We start from the raw sequence: 18,104 nt of genomic DNA, 5'->3' as shown, positions 1-18,104 counted from the left end.
AGGGCGCATTCAGTTGTTATAACTTAAAGGGTGTCCAAACATTCTGAACCGTTTACAGAGCAGAGGGCCACAAACAATCTAACAAAGTCAAATTTGTTGAATGACAAAGTGAATCATTCGAAATTTTGCATTTGACATTGTAGCAGGAAGCCAGAGGGGTGCATTTGGCCCCCGGGCTGTAGTTTGGACATGCCTGACCTAGGGCAATGTCGGCTTATGAGTCAAAAGTGATGACACTTGTAGGGTTTCCCATTGGTTTAAAAAACAAAGTCCTATGAAAGTAGGCCTATTGGAGACGCACAACTTACAAACTTAGTCCAGTAGAATTCTATGGCGATGCTGACATTTCAGGACAAATCCAGTCATTAAACAGAAATATTTCATACCCCGATTCTGTAAACCTAATAAATACATCTCATTATTCGCAAATGATACAGTACATGCAGAGTATTTGCATTAATACTGACTGAATGAAATGCAACAAAAATAAATACAACAAACAAGTCAAAGGGTGCAAAAATATTTATTGCTAATAAACCTGTTGTCAGTTGGTGTATATTTGCTTTTATATTTACAAAAAGAGTACAGAGGATTGGGAGTGTGAATATCCCAACCATTTAAATAAATATAAAGGGACTGCCACTGAAGACAAACTGCAATGATTGTAGAGGGAAAATCTATATAAAAGTGTCTATGTACTCAAAGTTTCATTCATATGCTTCAGCTTTTAAGAAAAAAACATGTGTGAAGTTAGTTAAAGGCAACGCAGCCATCTAGGTTTTTGTTCTGTAGTGCTGTGGAGAACTTGTGCTTTTAGCGAGCAGGAATGATAAAAGAGGAAGTGAATACAAAAGAACATGCACACTATTCATTCATAAATATTTGTTACGCAAGTAATACTCGCTCATCAAATTGGAGCTGTTAGGTACGGAACACCGAGAAGGACAAACTAATTCACAAAGTAAGAAACAAACCAGGACATTTCTATTTTTCCAAATAGTGCCTTTTACTAATGTCTAAATCCTTGATTGCTGGGGAACATTAGTGGGCCTTGGGGATATTGCCAGGTGTTCCATGAAAAAAATTCCAATTTGAGTCAACCCAAGGATTTAATTGAATAATTTATCATTTTAGAGTGTCCTGAACATTCTTCTGTACCAAAAAAGAAAGCTTAACGTTCACCACAGCCAAATTTAAAGAACCAGATAGTGGCAAAGACAATATTTGAAACATTATAAATACCAATTTTTTTTTTTAACTAAACGGTTTGATTCAGTAATGTTTTAGTAGGTGATGAGGTCATGGTATATTTTCAACCAAAAGTGTGCCACGCCTCAAAAATGGTCGAAAGCCCGGGTGTCGTGTACAATTTACTATGAAAATGTAGGAATGCAAAGCGGATGGAACCAAAAAAAATAGGAAAGAAGATAAATCACTGCACTTACTAGAGAAGGTGGTTGCAACCTGCCTTTAGAAATTAGTTGTTCTTGAAATTATATTAACATATTTGTAACAGAACATATTTGGAAATTAAAATACATTATTTCGCTGAAATATGTTAAAAACATTTAAAATATCTAGAAAAATACCAATTCTATTTCAAAATTCTTTCATGTAATGTAAATTGGCTTTGACCTTCTCGAAATACCGTAGTTTAGCCATTCACTGTCACATTTGTGGCTAGCAACAGTCTGGAGAGTTAAAACAGTAGCTTACACACAGTTTTTTTTAGTGTTGACGGATGTTCATTATTAAAAACAGTATTTACAGTAAGACATGATAGCAAAAAAAAAAAAAAAAAAGAATATACAAAAAAGTCACAGTTAACTGAAGTGCAGGGAATGCCGACTCTACAAACTCAAACTTCATACCATATTGAGAATAACATAGGAAGGGTGCGTGGCCAGTGTAGTGTGGTACGATAGGAGCTAAAATGTAGTGGGAGTTTGTTTGAACATGCAGCGCTCAGAACTCTTTAGGGTCCTTGTTGTCGAACAGGTGGAGGCGCTGTTCTGCGGTCAGGCCCTCCTTTAGACTCTGGAACAAACAAACCACAACACTGCTCTTAGGAAAAGGAAATAGGAAAAGTAGTTCAGCAGAAATCATGTGATCACCGGAGCCCAGAGTGAAATATTAAGCCTATGCCTATCTCAGACAGCACAAATGTATGGACCACCTGGATGGATCTGTGGCTCACAGGACACATTTAATGCAAGAGATCCTTTAAAGGTTTGTATTGCACTGCATTCAACGAAACTGGAATCAGCCACAGAATATGAAAAATGTAGATCATTTTGACAATTCAAAACTACTCAAATAAAGCAGCTTTCTTTGATAGAGCCTTCATATCCCGTAGTAGTTTCGTGGTGAAACTCTGCCACATTGAGTATTTTTTCTCCTCCATGTTGACTCTGGATATGCAGTTCTCCTGTTCATTGCTCCATCAAAGAAGCAAATGTTTAATTTTCATTGTTTGTGGCTATGTCTTTGTGCTGTCTGTGAGAGAAACCCCGTATTAGTGTGGTCCCATAGAGCAGAGTCTGTTTGGAGGTTGGTTTGGGAGCCGGTGCATGCGTGGGTTTACCTCCAGAGGAGAGAGGAGGCTGTGCTGCTGCCCTAACTGTCCCAGGGCATGTCTCGACTCACAGACTGAGGAAACACACAAGCAAGGGCTGTGTGTTAGACTAATGCTACAGTCCAAGTCACACATCACAGCTAACACACTACACACTGCACAGCATGCTCACGACCAGCAGAGGGCACTGCTGCCTTTGGGAATGGAGCCAGAGTAAGTGAGCAGGCATTTTTCACTGATAACAATGTCCTGTGATCACTATTATGGTCACTTATAAAATTGACATAATTTAGTTCCATTGACACAGTTTCCAGTGAGTTGGATAAACCAGGTCAGTATGTTTAGAACGAACATCAACAATCATGTGTTTGGTTTAGACTTATCTAATGTCTAAATACAATCATTTATATTTCCCTTCAAGTACTTTCATGCTTCTGACTGTGCAAGAGTGTACATAATTTAATAAGTTAATGGGTTTAACAAATATCAATGGAATTTTTTGCAATCCATCAGAAATAGGCTGATACGTCTTGGTTGAGATTCCAGTTTCACACACTAATGAATGGAAAGTGAATGAACTGTTAAGGAGCATTCACACTGCAGCGTCAAATTGTCCAGTTCAAATTCAAAGTCTATGTGGATGCGCGTCCAGGGCAGCCAGCGTTTTTGCGACACATTTTGAGTGCCTGAGCAGGCCAAATCCTGCATTTTGAGCGTTTGACACGGCACATTTTGGGCATTCCTTCGACTTCTGCGTCGGCCGCGTTGAACAAAGCTAAACTTATGCCTGCCGACGCAGCATCCGCTCCAGTGACATACGTAAGCATTTTATTATCCGGAAGAAGGACCAAAACAAATCCTGCTTTGGTAAAAAAAAAAAAACTCCTGTTGCAGCTCTTGGAGCAAATGATGATAGAAATGAATAGAAACTCCTCCTGCACTGCACATGTACATCGGACGCATTGGATGCTGGTGAGTTTATTTTTCAGACGCGCCCAAAGCGCATAAAGGTGTCCAACTGGGGCGTCTGAATTTGGACGCTGCAGTCTGAACGATCCTTTAAAGTAACCTCTAAAGTTTAGAAAATTTGGAGTCAAAAGTAGCATTTTGAAATATTACACAAGTTTACTTATTTTATCAACTCTTATGGTAGCACTTCTTGTGATGATAAATTGCCCATCGCACCTGTCGTCCATGTAATTATTGCTTAAAGTATTTGTTGGGGGGTGAATGAAAAGGCCACACTGACTTTGTCTTTAATTTGCTCAGGAAAATAAAAATGTAACAGTCTATGATCCTGTTCATCACGTCGAACCCTCCAGTACATGCACAGCACTCACCTTTGATCTCATGGTGCGCTCCGAGCGCTTGGCAGCAGCGGCGGCCATCTTGAGAATGTCTGGATTGCTTTTTGACTTCATGATGTCTGAAAGCATAATGTTCAGGTGAGTAAGTCTGAGTTTACTAAGGAACCCTTGTACAGAAAGGAAGAAGTCTCAGATTTTATTTTTGCTCGGTGATTGTTGCATTTGGCATAGTTTCGATGAGCCTCCACACCTTTAATAGACTTAGAACATTAATATTAGGTTGGTATAACATCAAAATGTTTGAATTTTTCCAATTTTACAGTAAAAATAACCAACTAAATTGGTCGCACAAAGGCTGCATCTATTCAAGTAATACAAATAATAATACCTTGGTGTTCTAGTCACATTGCATTATTCATCTCCTCCACACTTGGTGGTGATAAGCTAAATGGTTAAAGCAGGTACACACAACAGGACTTTAGAGTATATGCCGCAGTGTTGAGAGTTCGAATCCTGACTCCGACAATTTACTGCATGTAAATGTCTCTCTCATCCCCATTTCACGCTATCCTTTCCTGGCTAATAAAAAATAAAGGCCGTGGCTGGAGAGCCGCGGCGCGGTCAAATTGCAGCGCAGTTTCAGGGACCGCGGCATTTCCCTTATAGCCCGTTATAGCCTCATGGCTAATCCTAACCCTAACCCTAACCTTAACCCGGCGCAGTCTAAAACGGCGCTAAACTGCGGTCAAATAGCGGCGCAGTTTCAGGAGCCGCGGCGCGCGGCCGGCACAAAAATAACATGGCTTTTTTGGCCGCGCGCCGCGGCACTGCAGACACTCCCAAAAATAAAATAATTGACATTAGTATTTGCACTGCATTCAAAGTCTATCAAGATGTCTGTATATAGTAAAAATATTTGAAATATTTGAACGTGCTATGCCACAACTTCATCAAAAGAACATAACTTCACCAAAACACTGCCTCTGGACTCTCCACCACTCACTGCACTGGAGTGAGTGGTGCATTGACAGTGACACACACAAACATGCACACACAGCACACAGAGTGAAACACACACACAGAGCGGGAGACTTACGTGTGGTCGGGGTGAGACAGAAATGGCCCAAATTTTAATCACTTTGTTCCATGGTTTGTGCAGAGTAGGTGTTGATAGCAGCGGAGGAATGATAATGTGCTAACTGAACCTACGACTTGTCAGAGTTAAATTGATGAGTGTTAATTTGACAATGACTGGTCCATGCAAAACTGCCACATAGGCTAATCCATATATATTTGTATTTATAATTGTGTAATTGTGCACAAATGTACCCAAAAGTGCCAACTGCAAGAACACATGTCAAATGAAGTTTAAAATGTTCAAGTCATTCTACAAAGAAATAAATGCAAGAATTGATCTTGCAAGGTTACAGAAATATCAATGAATCCAGTCTTATGTTGTTAGAAAATTTGTTTTCTGCTTATTTTATATCAAAAATTGAATTTTTTTTTTAACAATTATAACATTTTCATTTTAAGAGTATGTATGTATTTGAATCACGCGTCGCTGTCATTAGTGGTGATGTTTTATGGTTACGATCTGACAAGATCGTAACCAGATTACGAGATTTTAATTTCAGAAATTTTAGATTCAAAGATTCTCACAAGGATCCTAATCCTACTTGTATGATGTATTAGTTTACATAGGGCTGCTGGTCTCGAGAGAAAATAAGTTCTATACAGACTAAAAAGGGAATCAGTGCATTGTTGACTTGTTGGTCACATGAACATTGGAAATTTAAAACAAATCAATCTACTTATAATAATATAATTATAATAATTATTTTAGCAGTGAGACTTTCCCCTCATTCTCCAATTAAAGGCGTAATGGACGATTTTTCGCCGATTTGAGAACTCTAGCGGAAGTGCGCATGCGCACTCCCCCCGTGCATACGCGCACTCCCCCCGTGCGTACGCGCACTCCCCCCGTGCGTACGCGCACTCCCCCCGTGCGTACTCGCACTCCCCCCCGTGCGTACGCGTACTCCCCCCGTGCGTACGCGCACTCCCCCCGTGCGTACGCGCACTCCCCCCTGTGCGTACGCGCACTCCCCCCCGTGCGTACGCGTACTCCCCCCGTGCGTACGCGTACTCCCCCCGTGCGTACGCGTACTCCCCCCGTGCGTACGCGCACTCCCCCCCGTGCGTACGCGTACTCCCCCCGTGCGTACGCGTACTCCCCCCGTGCGTACGCGCACTCCCCCCCGTGCGTACGCGTACGCCCCCCGTGCGTACGCGCACCCCCCTGTGCGTACGCACACAACAGCCTCACTTCTACACATGCGTTTGTTTATTAGCACGACGGATCGCATCTCTCGTCTCCCGTAGATTTCCGTCTCTTCTGAGTCAGCTCGAACTGTCTTTGTCTTAATTTTGTTCTGTACACTGAGGGAACTATATGATGATAGATCCATGCGCTTAGACACATGGAAACATGCTGCTCTCCTGGGGACGAGCCGACGCGGCTGCAGGTGAGCAGTTGGTGCGTTCTATGATTGATACGTGGCAGGACTAATCGGCAGTCCACGCCACGAGGAAAAAAGACTCAGATTTGGGCCAAAAAAACGTCCATTACGCCTTTAAGTAAACAGAGTTCCTGCTCAACAAGAAGTGCAATTACAATGAAAGTGCCAATCTGTGGCAATCTGTAGTTTGGCCCAATTTCAGTTGGCCAATTCCATTGGTCCATTAAATAAAATGTGGGTTATCTAACTTGTTGTGAACTTTGTTTTATGTGACATTGACATGTTTAAAAGCAAGTGGAAACAATAACAGCAGCACATTAGCTGTATGTTAGCATTGCTTCATGCAATTAGCTGCAGGACAAACCTAATGAAGACAATAAACCCACACTGCTCTGTCCTCTACGTGGATACAGCATTAGTTTTGGAGAGCTGTAGAGCATTTTGGACTAAATTTGTCTTTCAAATTATAACATAATAATTTTATACATAACGTATAAAATTATTTGTTACATAGATCTTATATTACAACTTAAACTAAAGAAAATGAGTCTCAAACTTATGCTGGCATGGATGTGGGATGCCTAGCACCCTGTTGCATCTGTTATGGTTTTGTCCAGAAGTTAAGAAACTTTGGAAGAATGTTGAAGAATTCATATGTGAATAATTGACATTTTCACATTTAAATGTGAAATTATCACCACAGATATGTATATTAGGGAATAAAATATAGGAAGTCAAAACAAAGGATCTACATTACTTGATACACTTGTATTGTCTTTCAGTAAAGCACATTATTGTAATGAACTGGAAAACCAAATTCAAGCGACAACTGGGTTAAGCAATGGAGCATGCAGAATCCTTTCTTTGTGATGCAGAGCACAAACACACAAACTTAATGGACTTGACTAGAGCAGCCTTTGCTAAATAATGTACACTGGTCAAAATATATAAACTTAAAAAAATAAATTAAAAAAAGGCATTGTTATTGTAATGAGCACAGAAATAGGTTTGAAATGACGATTCTAACATCTACATCATCCCATGTGTGCGTGTGTATATGTGTGTCTGTGTATATATATGTATATGTGTGCGTGTGTGTATGTGTATATGTGTGTGTGTGTGTATATATGTGCATGTGTGTATATGTATATGTGTGCATGTGTGTATATGTGTGTGTATGTGTATATGTGTGTGTGTGTATATGTGTGCATGCGTATATATGTATATGTGTGCATGTGTGTATATGTGTGTGCATGTGTGTATATGTGTGTATGTGTGTGTGTGTGTATATGTGTGCATGCGTATATATGTATATGTGTGCATGTGTATATGTGTGTATGTATGGATGTGTGTGCATGTGTATATTTGTGTATGGATGTATGGATGTGTATATGTGTGTCTCTGTATATATGTATACGTATATGTATATGGTATTTATTTTATCTTTATTATTTTTCACCTCCATCCCTTGTTGGGAAATGGGAGGATTTGTCTATACGAGTTTTTGTTTGTAAGAGATCTTCTACTGAGAGTGTTTTTCAAACTTTCTATACGTTATCTGTTCTTTTCCTCTGTATCTACCTCTGTATCCACCTGCGTTGCAACAATGAAATTTCCCCATGTGTGGACAATAAAGGATTATCTTATCTTATATGTGTGCATGTGTATATGTGTGTATGTATGTATGGATGTGTATATGTGTGCGCAAGTGTATATGTGTGTCTCTGTATATATGTATACGTGTAGATGTGTGCATGTGTATATATGTATATGTGTGTGCATGTGTGTCTGTGTATATGTATAAATGTATATGTGTGCATGTGCATGTGTGTCTGTGTATATATGTATACGTGTATATGTGTGCATGTGTATGTGTGTATGTATGTATATGTGTGTATGTGTATGTGTGCATGTGTCTGTAATTTATTTTCAGTGTCTTTGTGTGTGACTTGTTTATTAATTATGAATTTAAAAAAATCTATGTACCGGTAATAAAAAAAAAAAAAAAAACACATATATCCGATATACAATCCCCATATTAACCTGCTAACCCTGTAGTTTTGAAATGCCTTGGGTTTTTCAGTATTTGTAGTCTTCTCTCAAACATCAGTGCTCCTGAATGTTTATAATGTGCAAATTGCTAGTAAAGTTTGTCAGAAAAGGGAGTTATAAATGTTTCTATAGAGTGGGCATGTACCATATCCCCCCGAACGTTCCACATCCTCCAGCTCTGCCTCCCCCAGCGCCTCGTGAGCCAGCTGTAACTGTTCCCTGAGACGGCCCAGGTCTCGCTCGGCTTTGGCCTTCACGATGCTCAGCTCTGTGTAGATGTCCTTGTACTTGTCCGTGGAGTACTTCTTGTCCTAAAACACACACACAACAAAACAAGAAGGCGTTGAGAGAGGAAGTGCGCTGAAAAGGAGGGAAGAGGACTTGAACAGGAGGGTCACATACTCGCTGTGCTGACTGGAGCTCATCTTTCAGAGAGTTGATCTCCTGTTTGAGGTACTGCACTTCAGACTCCTTCACCCTCAGCATCACCTGAACAGGAAGGAAAAAAGTTATGATCAGTTCAATGATGAGAAATGGTGCAGTGAAAACATTATTGAATACAAATGCAAATATCAAATAAGGAAAATTTGACTGAAACCTCTTTTTCAAGGGTGACCTGGCTTAAAAGTAGACTGCAGCACACGTCATAAAACATTACATATTTGCAATAAAGTAGATTGAAAAAAAAAAAAAAGATTCTCGTGGAACCCCAAAAAGAAACCAGCTCACATATTTTCAGTTTGAAAAGTGTTCCAAGCTGAGGGAACAGCATATCAAAGGCTTACTTCCCTAAATCAGTTGCACTCGAGGGACAAACAAATAATGAATGTCCCGTGTGTGCAGGGCATAGTGAGTAAGTCTCCCACAACCTGTCACAAATAATTAATGTGCAATGACAACCAGCATTTAAAGAATATAGACATTTTGTTGTTGCAATGACATAAAGAAAATCCCCATAATTCAAAAAGGTTTCCATAAGGTAAAAAAGAGCATACACAAGACATTTGTGGGCTTGAAATTAAAACAGGATTTGTCACAAAAATAAATGAGCCTTAAAAGAGAGCTTAAGTATAAAGTCATGGTACTTAAAATTTGTGAGGTGGGATTAGCAGGGAAAGTTAGAGGTGGAGGGAAACATCTGGTTAGTGATGGAAGAAGTCAAAGTAAGTTAATTTTGTTACTTCAGTAAAAGTACAGATAAATAATGTACCATTTAAAATGGGTAAATCCTCTTCAAAAGTATTTCACACAAATTTTGAGAACTGAAGCATTAAATATTGCAATTTTGTTCAAGTCAGGACATGAACTTAAAACCTTTAGGCAGAATGTCATCATGAACGTGCTAAAATAAACCCTCAAATCATATGAAATGTACTTTCTACTTTTCAGTCAAGTTTAAATATATAGTGGAGTCAAAAGTATAAATACCTGCTCTCAAATGTAGTGAAGTAAACGTATACACTGTAAAATGTACTTAAGTAAAGTGCAGATGCCTAAAAATGTCACTTAGTACTTTTATACGTTGTTACTTTCCACCACCACTGCATCTGGTAACCTACATCTATACATCTCAATTTTTTTATGACAATAATAGTTCAGTTAAAATTTAAACCCCTACGTGCAAGGGGTGTTGGCCATTATGTGCAATATCCACACAAATAAGAAGGCAGTAACTATTATTTACTAGTCTGTAAGGGTTTGCATGTCTGTAGTCTCACCTCTAACTCATAGAGCTCTTTGCCCTGTATCATGGTGCCTTCCCCGGAGCAGTCCTCTGTCACCATGGAGCGCATCCTGGTGATCTCTGCAGCCAGCCTGTTGTTCAGCTCCTGCACACGCACACACACACACACACACACACACACGTTGGCTTTCCATGTATTTTGATGGGCAACACTTTCATTTCTTGGAAACTGATCCTAACCTTTAACATAATTAATCCATATCTAATCTAATGTTGAGGGATTTTCTTTATGGACCTCTTATTTCAGTCCCCACCGTGTGGGCGTACTGGCACTTCAGCAAATTTTAACAAGTGCACAGTTTTTTTTTTTTTTACCTGGTTATGTGCGTTGAGCTCTTGGTTCTCACGCTGGCACTGCCTCAGAGCTTGCCTCTCAGCCTCCAGGGCCTGGGCCAGGTGAGCATTCTCCAGACACTTCTGAGAGTACTGCTCCGACAGCACCTCGATCTCCCTCTGAAACGAACACAGCTCCTCTCTGCAACACACCACACACAATGCACTCACTCTTATAAAACACAATGTTAAAACTACTACTGGAATCATGTTCAGTTAACTTAATATCAAAGTTTAAAAAATAATCTATGCAATTCCAATATGGTAGGGCAGTATTTTAGTAGTGGACTAGACTCCGATTAGGTAATCGGAAATATTTCTATTGTATAGTGAAACTTGTTGAATACATTTTTAACCAAATGACAGTTGAAATATGGTGACTGAAGTCTTCTAGATAGAGAGTAGTTACATATTACGGTAAGTGTATTGATGAGCATCATAGTTATAAATATTTTTGGGACTTTTTGATTTAATAATTTAAAAACAGTTCAAACAGGATCTTTAAGTTTGTACAGTCCAGATAATGATTTGATTATCTGGAGATGAAGATTATCAAAATACAATTGCAATTATTTGTTTTACTCAACTACAATATGGTATAGGATATATGACAGCTAATGGCGTCCAAGCATCAGTATTGGCTATTGGGGTTGCTGCTTTGAAACCAGTAGGAGAGTGTGGTACATACGACTATTACATATAAATAAGGAGTCCATAAGCTCAAAGCAGCGTTGAAAGCCTGGGGCTCCAGTTGACATTAGACTGGATGAACATCTGCAGCTAGGGGCTGAAAACAGCAGGTGAGACGTGTGGACATGACGGCACAGGTCTGTGAGGCTGGCTTACGCATGTGGGACTGGAATGCCAAATGACATGTTGTTGGAGGGAAGCACTTACATGTGTTATCAACTGTGCTTCAACACAAAGGGATTTTCTCTTCTGACACCGGCCTTCTCCACAACTACGTATATGTTTAATAATGGCCTCTTCAAATGAGCTGTAAAGCAGCTGCAGTACATCCAGAACGCTGCTGCCTAATGAATTGAATACATTAACTTCATATCAGGGATATGTATGTGCAGCTTAGCAGTAGTTTATTGTATAAATGAAAAGGAAAGTTTAAATGTAAAGTATGTGCAATAAACTTAAGGGACAAGTGGAGTGTAAAAGCCCACTTGTCTCACTTTGATATGTATGAATCCTTTGTCTTCGAGAAACCGGATTTTATCTGTATTTACAAATAGGAAGTCATTATAGCCAAGAAATTAAACAAAGCAATGACCACTATAACTGACTGACTGAAATTGTATTAAACAGAATAATTAATTCCCATTTTGGAGTGGTCTTTTGGGTTATTTGGAGGATATTTGAAAGGAAAGGTGGTGGACATTTGAGACTTGTGCTACAAATAAGTAGTTTATCAAACAAAATTATGGTATGAATATCTATGAATAGGGAGATGGTAACCTGGCTGCTGATTACTACATACTAAATCCCATCAGACTGGTGCATACGTACTCGTGCTGCCTGCGCATCTCCTCTATGTCAGCGTTCTCCACATTGTTGTTTGCTTTTCGAGCTTTGTCCAGCTCCTTCTCCAGCTCAGTCCGGTGAGCGTTCTTCATTGCTTCAATAGCTAGAGAAAAATACATTAAGTTGTGTCAAACTTGGATACGCTGAAAGACTTAAGTAGCAATCACAGTACCTTGTAGTGTTTTCATTAAATCACATTGGTCTTAGATCAGGCAGTAGTTGCAACAGTAGTGTGGGCCCTTATCTGAGGAAACCCCAAATCAATAGTATCTAAGAGCTATAGTTTTACCCGCTATAGTGGCTGCCGTCTCCTCCGCCAGCAACCGCTCCTTCTCCTCCTGCAGGTTCTCGAGCTCTCTCTGATGTTTCTTCTGCAGCTCGTCGATCACCTTCTGATGGGACTCCTCCATGGCAGCGAAGCCCCGCTCACACGTAGCCTAGGATGGTAGCACGGGACACAGTCAGAGATGCACTGAAACACAGGCTCAAAAGTCACATTTACAGCAAGCTACGGTCGGTTAGCATCGAGCCAGTCCAGCCTGTGTGAGTATAAAAGGGTTAAAGAGGGACCAACGAATACGAAGGAAGACAGGACAAACAGTAACAGGCAGAGGAAAGAGCCGGCTCAGAAGTATGATTGACCTTAAGTGTCCCTCTTTTTGACTTTTTAGATATTGTGTGATTTTGAATGTCATCTGATAGAATGTACAATTCCACAATATGCTAATCTTTTATTTTTTATTATTGGGCACTATTACATTTTCATCTAGTTTGTATTAAGAATGTTAACAAACTTTAACATTTCATATAAACTCCGAGCACACTCTTCACTGCCATTGGTTGCGTCCACCAATCACTCACTCACAAAGGATGACAAAGGCATGTTGATGGGAAGTAGATGTCGAGCATGGAGCTACATTGAGGGGACTGACCATTGACTGTATGACTGTAGCTAGCCCGTTAGCCGCAGTGTTCCAAATAGAAAGTGAGCATGGCGGCAAAATCGCTTCTTCGGGCTCTAGCTCCCATTCACTTTCTATGCTGCTGTGAAACTCGTCATTCTGGACTTTTTATTTTGCTATGGTCTTTGTAGCAGCTCGGGTTACAAACAGGATCTTTCTACTATTGTATCTGTATGTCCCAAAAGATCTTTATTTTTTCATAATTCAAAACAACGTTGACACTCTTGTTGCAGAACAAAGAAAATTGTTTGGATGTCATGTGACCTATCCCCCCGTGAGGAAGAAACACCGCCTTCATAATACTTCTATGATAAGAACACAGAGGATAACTAACCCTCACAAAAGGACTGGACTCCTGTGGTTAAGTGGAATCGTCCCACTGTAGCCAAAATCTCTGTGTTATGCTGGATGGAAAAGTTTCTCAAAGAAAGTCCTTAAATGGCTACATTTCACATTTAAACAATCTAAATCTGTAACTGAAATATTTGTTAAATAAGATGCCTTAAGAACTATGTTTGGAAATGTTTCTGCCATATTTGCCATAATGTACATTTGCTCATTATCTGCTAAAGGTATGTGTTCATTGACATTATTGTAACATTTTTTTATGGTTACATATCTCGTTGTGCTGTTTAAGTTAAAATTGTCCAAATTAGTTGATTGAGAGTAAAGCAGTCTTCAGGAAGTCTTTGTCGTGCTCCCTCTCACAGAAAAGAGCAGCAGATAGAGGCTACACAGCTCCTTAACTTAATTTAATTTAACTTAATTATTCCATTCTTTTAGGCTTCTTATTGAAATGAGAGTGGCTAGAGTTTGTTTCAGTGACAGGCAAAAATCGTTTGCTTTCTTTGATTACACCATTTTACCAAGAACTATTGACCTTATTCCGCCCAGTGGAAACTCCATTGGTTTGAATGGAGAACGAGGGTAAAGTCTCGCCGCTAAAATATGCAATAAAGTAGATTGATTTGTGTAAAATATCCAATGTTCATGTGACCAAGAATTCACCTATTTCAACTATGCACCAATTCTCTGTCTAGAACTTATTTTCTCTCAAGGTCGAGAGCCCCATGTTAACCAATACAACCGGAAGAAGGATTAAGTCGTATGGCCGCGCTCAGACCGGCTTCCGGAATAAAGTGAATAGCTTCTTCAACAAAAGCTTTTTGAATCACGGACTAACTAATACACAGACTCTAAAGAAGGATTCCCTCCTAATAATAAGGAGAAGTCTGGTGATAAAGTCTAAAGAATAAAGTCTGAAGTCTAAAGCAGTCTAAAGTCTAAGACGTACAACTACAGTAGATGGCAGTATTGTGGACACTTGGATACCAACCGCCATAAAACACTGAAGAAGAAGAAGAGTAAGTTGGCCACTTGTTTTGGATAACAAATATGAAACAGTTTATTACTGTTATTATACATAGATAATCTTGCTTGCTGTGCTTGTGTTGTGCTGACACCGTGAAGGGGGAGTGACTTAGAGTGACATAGTCACATTAGAAGGGGGAATCAGAGCATCAAAAAAGGATATAAATATGTTTTTTTCGGGAAATATAGCAATTTCCTTTTTTTTTTGGCCCATAGGATTTATTTGACAGGGCAGCTTAGTTTGAAATGGAGATCAGAGCGAAGGGAAGACATGCAGTAAGTTGTCAGAGCCTTGATTCTAAATCACGACACTGTGGCCGGAGACTGGCATGTGTGCTGCCACCTTAACAACTGCGCAGCACAAATATAGTCATTTCAAGCCAACAAAAGGTAACATGGTGATCTATATATGCTATGTGTTAACAATGTGTAGTGGAATACCCTCTCTTTAAATCTAAAAAAAATGAATGCCATAATCCAAAACCTGTGTGACATGAAAAATCACTTTTTAGACCAGAAGGAGCTCATCTGTCATTTATGCCCCAGGACAATTCAGGGGTTTAGGGTTTAAGCTACATGTTCAAATACATCTTTATTTATTCTTTACTTTTGTAACATCCTATTTTTCAACAACAAAACGTTGTGCCAGTTTGATGTCCTGTGGTGTGACAGCTTTATTAACTGTGAAAAATGAAATTCTAATTGTTAAATATAATTTATGTTACATACTGTAATTATTTAACTACCACTATAGCCATATTAGGTAATTTATGAAAATTGTAAGGACATTTTGTGAATGTGTGCTGTGGTGGAAGATGTCACACACCACAGTATATCTAAAATATAAAAGGTGTTACACTATCAAACATCAGGTACCCATAAAACAGAAAAGTCTTAGTTGGAAAATTTACAAAGCAGGATCACATTATGATTCCATGTACTGTAGCACCCCTATCTCCCAATATTAGTTTAAACCATGAAGGGAGCGATAGAGAGAGGAGGCCAAGAGCTATATTGGAACTTGCGTAGCCCATATAATATATAACACTTGTGAACAGTGCAGAAGCTGGTGCTGCTTCATTGATCTATTCTATTAGGAGGCCTTCATATGAAAGTAATGCTGTGGCCAGGCCCAGCACTCTCTGTAACAGTGGAACGAGAGTAAAACAGAGGAAGTGTTTTCACAGGGATCAGGGCCTGAGAGTGCAGCTAATGTAAACTTCCTGCACTGACTCACAGTCAGCCATGCCCGCTCTCAAAGATGTCCGACTGTGTAGCTGCTGTGGAAATGCTCCACTTACACTCAGAAAACTGGTATAACAAACTATAGGCTATAATTAAGAATTAAGCAAACTTTGTAGATCCTGCACAAAGGTCTTGTCTGTGTAGTTAATACTTTAAGCTTACTTCTAAGGAGGTCACAATATAACGTTTTAATTATCTAGAGATTAAACAATTATTCACAATTATTGATTAATCCAAAATGTTCTTTCAGTCCCATAGTCTCCTCAAGTATGTGGGCAGCTTTATGAAATCAAACTTTCGGAATAGATAAGTAAAGTTAATGTGACATAAACAGACTTTACCGTTACCTTATTTTTGGGAGCCTAGGTGGAACTGAAATGAATAATTCTAACTGGTCACAATTATTCTTGTTATTATTATGATAGTTTTGATTATATTGTGACCTGAACGATCACATTTATACATTAACCGAATGGTCTTGATGTTCCTACTTAATACTAGTTTAAATTGATTACATTAATTAACATGAAAAATTGCCTATGTACCATAAATACTTATTTCATGTGTAACCTAATCCATTCCGCTTTATTTGCTTGTATTTTACATGTTTGCTTTATATATAGCTAGTTGCAAAAATAAAAAGCAGCAAGTAAACTGACTTTGCTGGGATCATCAAATAATGACAGTGAGGTGGTCGCAGAGAGTAGTACTCTTTGATCCAATAAATTTGCCATTAGCCACAACGCCCGTGATCCTGAAAATTAAGAGACATCTATAGCATCTATGTGCTAAAAAAATGAATTCAATCACAATAATAATACAAACATTCCACGATACACTATTAGGAATCTGGACTAATACGTGAAATCAAGAGGAACACATTTTACTTGAAAACCTGAAGCTTGGTCCAGCATAACCTCACCAGAATTGCATATTTCTTATAAATATGATAAGAAAATGGGCTCCTTTTCAACAGTGGTTGGTGGAACATTTGCCCTTCGAGGCAATTGCTGTTGTGATTTTAGGCGTTACAAAATAAATGGAATTGAATTGAAGTGGTTAACCTGAGGGAGTTAGTTTTCATGCAACACTGAAGGGTCTAGCAACAGGAGGGTGAGCCGGGTTAGGGGGCACACAGAGGGATGGGTGAGGATGGGGTGGGGGGTGAGAGGAGGAAGGGGGTTCTGGGTATGCCACAAAGGAACACAAGGCATCACAGACGAGGAACGGCAAGGACAAGTAGCGCTTCCACCTTCAGGTTCTCCAGCTCCTGCTCGTATAGCCGCCGCAGCGTGGTGGGCTCGTCCTGCTCCACGCGCCGTCTCTTCTCCTCGCTCATGACTGACACTTGGTGGACCAAGTCTTGGATGTGCTCTTTAAGCGTTTGGGGAGTATAATCCATATGGTCAACAGACTTCGCTTGATTGACTAAACTCCAAAGCTCCTTTATCTCCCGATCAAACTTCTCCGTGATGAGCTTCTGCTCTGCTTCTTGCTTTGCCTGGAGGTTCTCCATGCAGTTGGTCAAAGAGTCAATCTCTTTGACATTTTCCTCTGAACGGAGGTGTAACGCCTCGTTGACCTTTGCCAAATCCAGCTGTAACTTCTGATTTTCCTGCTCATAGATTTCTTTACGCTCTCTTAGCTCTTTTTTGTGCTTTGCCAACATGTCCTGAAGTTCTATCGTCTTATCCAATGAATCTATAGCCTTTCCTTCAATCTGTATCTTCAGATCGACCTCAGACATTTGACTTTGTAGATAGTCAACTCTCAATTGGAGATTACTTGTCAACTCTTTTAATATTAAGCAGTTCGTACACTCTAGATTACCAGACCAACTCTCCAACTGCTTTTTTTCATGCTCAACATTCATTCTTGTTGTCACATACGCCAAGCAAGCCTCCTTAAAAGCATCTCGCAGATAATCTGATGCATGCTTCCGTTGTAGCTCTAATGTTATGCTGGGTTGAACCAAAGACATAAGCCTCTCATCTCTACGCTTTGAAGCTGAGATCATTACCGTTGCCTTTTCTAGCAAGGCATTTCGCAACTCTTGAAGAACTAAACTGTAAGCGTCATTGTCAAGCCAACTGTACACTGTTGCAAAATCTTCCAGGAGTTCATCACTTTTTGCCTTTTGACATAGCCTATGTATTTTTAAATTAGCTTGTTCTTGAACAATTATTTCTTCGACCAAACTTGTAACCTGTATGCTAGATCTATCCACATCTTGATGTACTTTACCCATTTGGCTCCAGAATTCCCCTTCCACAGCTACTATCCTGTCTGCTTGGCTAATCATCAAAGGTCCATCTTGTGGTGCCTCGAATAAAGTACTTCTCAGATCTAACAACATCCTTTCTACATTAACTTCTACCTGAGCTACCATGTCTAAAACCTGCCTAACAGCCTTTGACTTCCTTTCAAACACTTCTACCACTTGTTCTCCTTTATCAGCAA

At 39.6% G+C, this 18,104-nt stretch overlaps 1 protein-coding gene across 4 annotated transcripts in view; it reads right to left on the bottom strand.

The window, feature by feature from the left end:
• Window positions 1-506: 506 nt before the first annotated feature.
• The window catches only part of mprip (myosin phosphatase Rho interacting protein), an 85,777-nt gene continuing 68,179 nt past the window's right edge, over window positions 507-18,104 (bottom strand). For 3 of the 4 annotated variants that reach the window (XM_072455997.1, XM_072455998.1, XM_072456000.1), the window contains 8 exons: window positions 12,356-12,503; window positions 12,052-12,169; window positions 10,516-10,675; window positions 10,175-10,285; window positions 8,859-8,945; window positions 8,602-8,767; window positions 3,916-4,001; window positions 507-2,037 (listed from right to left, as the gene is read on the bottom strand). In XM_072455997.1, the coding sequence (XP_072312098.1) occupies window positions 1,966-2,037; window positions 3,916-4,001; window positions 8,602-8,767; window positions 8,859-8,945; window positions 10,175-10,285; window positions 10,516-10,675; window positions 12,052-12,169; window positions 12,356-12,503 (948 nt within the window). In that variant the 3' untranslated portion in view covers window positions 507-1,965. Of the gene's footprint in view, window positions 2,038-2,584; window positions 2,650-3,915; window positions 4,002-8,601; window positions 8,768-8,858; window positions 8,946-10,174; window positions 10,286-10,515; window positions 10,676-12,051; window positions 12,170-12,355; window positions 12,504-18,104 lie in introns of all 4 variants that reach the window. The other variant, XM_072455999.1, reaches the window with a different exon arrangement.

Source organism: Eucyclogobius newberryi, unplaced genomic scaffold (assembly GCF_026437365.1).
Source record: "Eucyclogobius newberryi isolate DKJ021-1_F unplaced genomic scaffold, fEucNew1.0.hap1 SCAF_20, whole genome shotgun sequence".
Classification (NCBI taxonomy): Eukaryota; Metazoa; Chordata; class Actinopteri; order Gobiiformes; family Gobiidae; genus Eucyclogobius; species Eucyclogobius newberryi.
The sequence above is the reverse complement of the archived record's forward strand: the minus strand, read 5'-3'. Positions and strand labels throughout refer to the sequence as shown.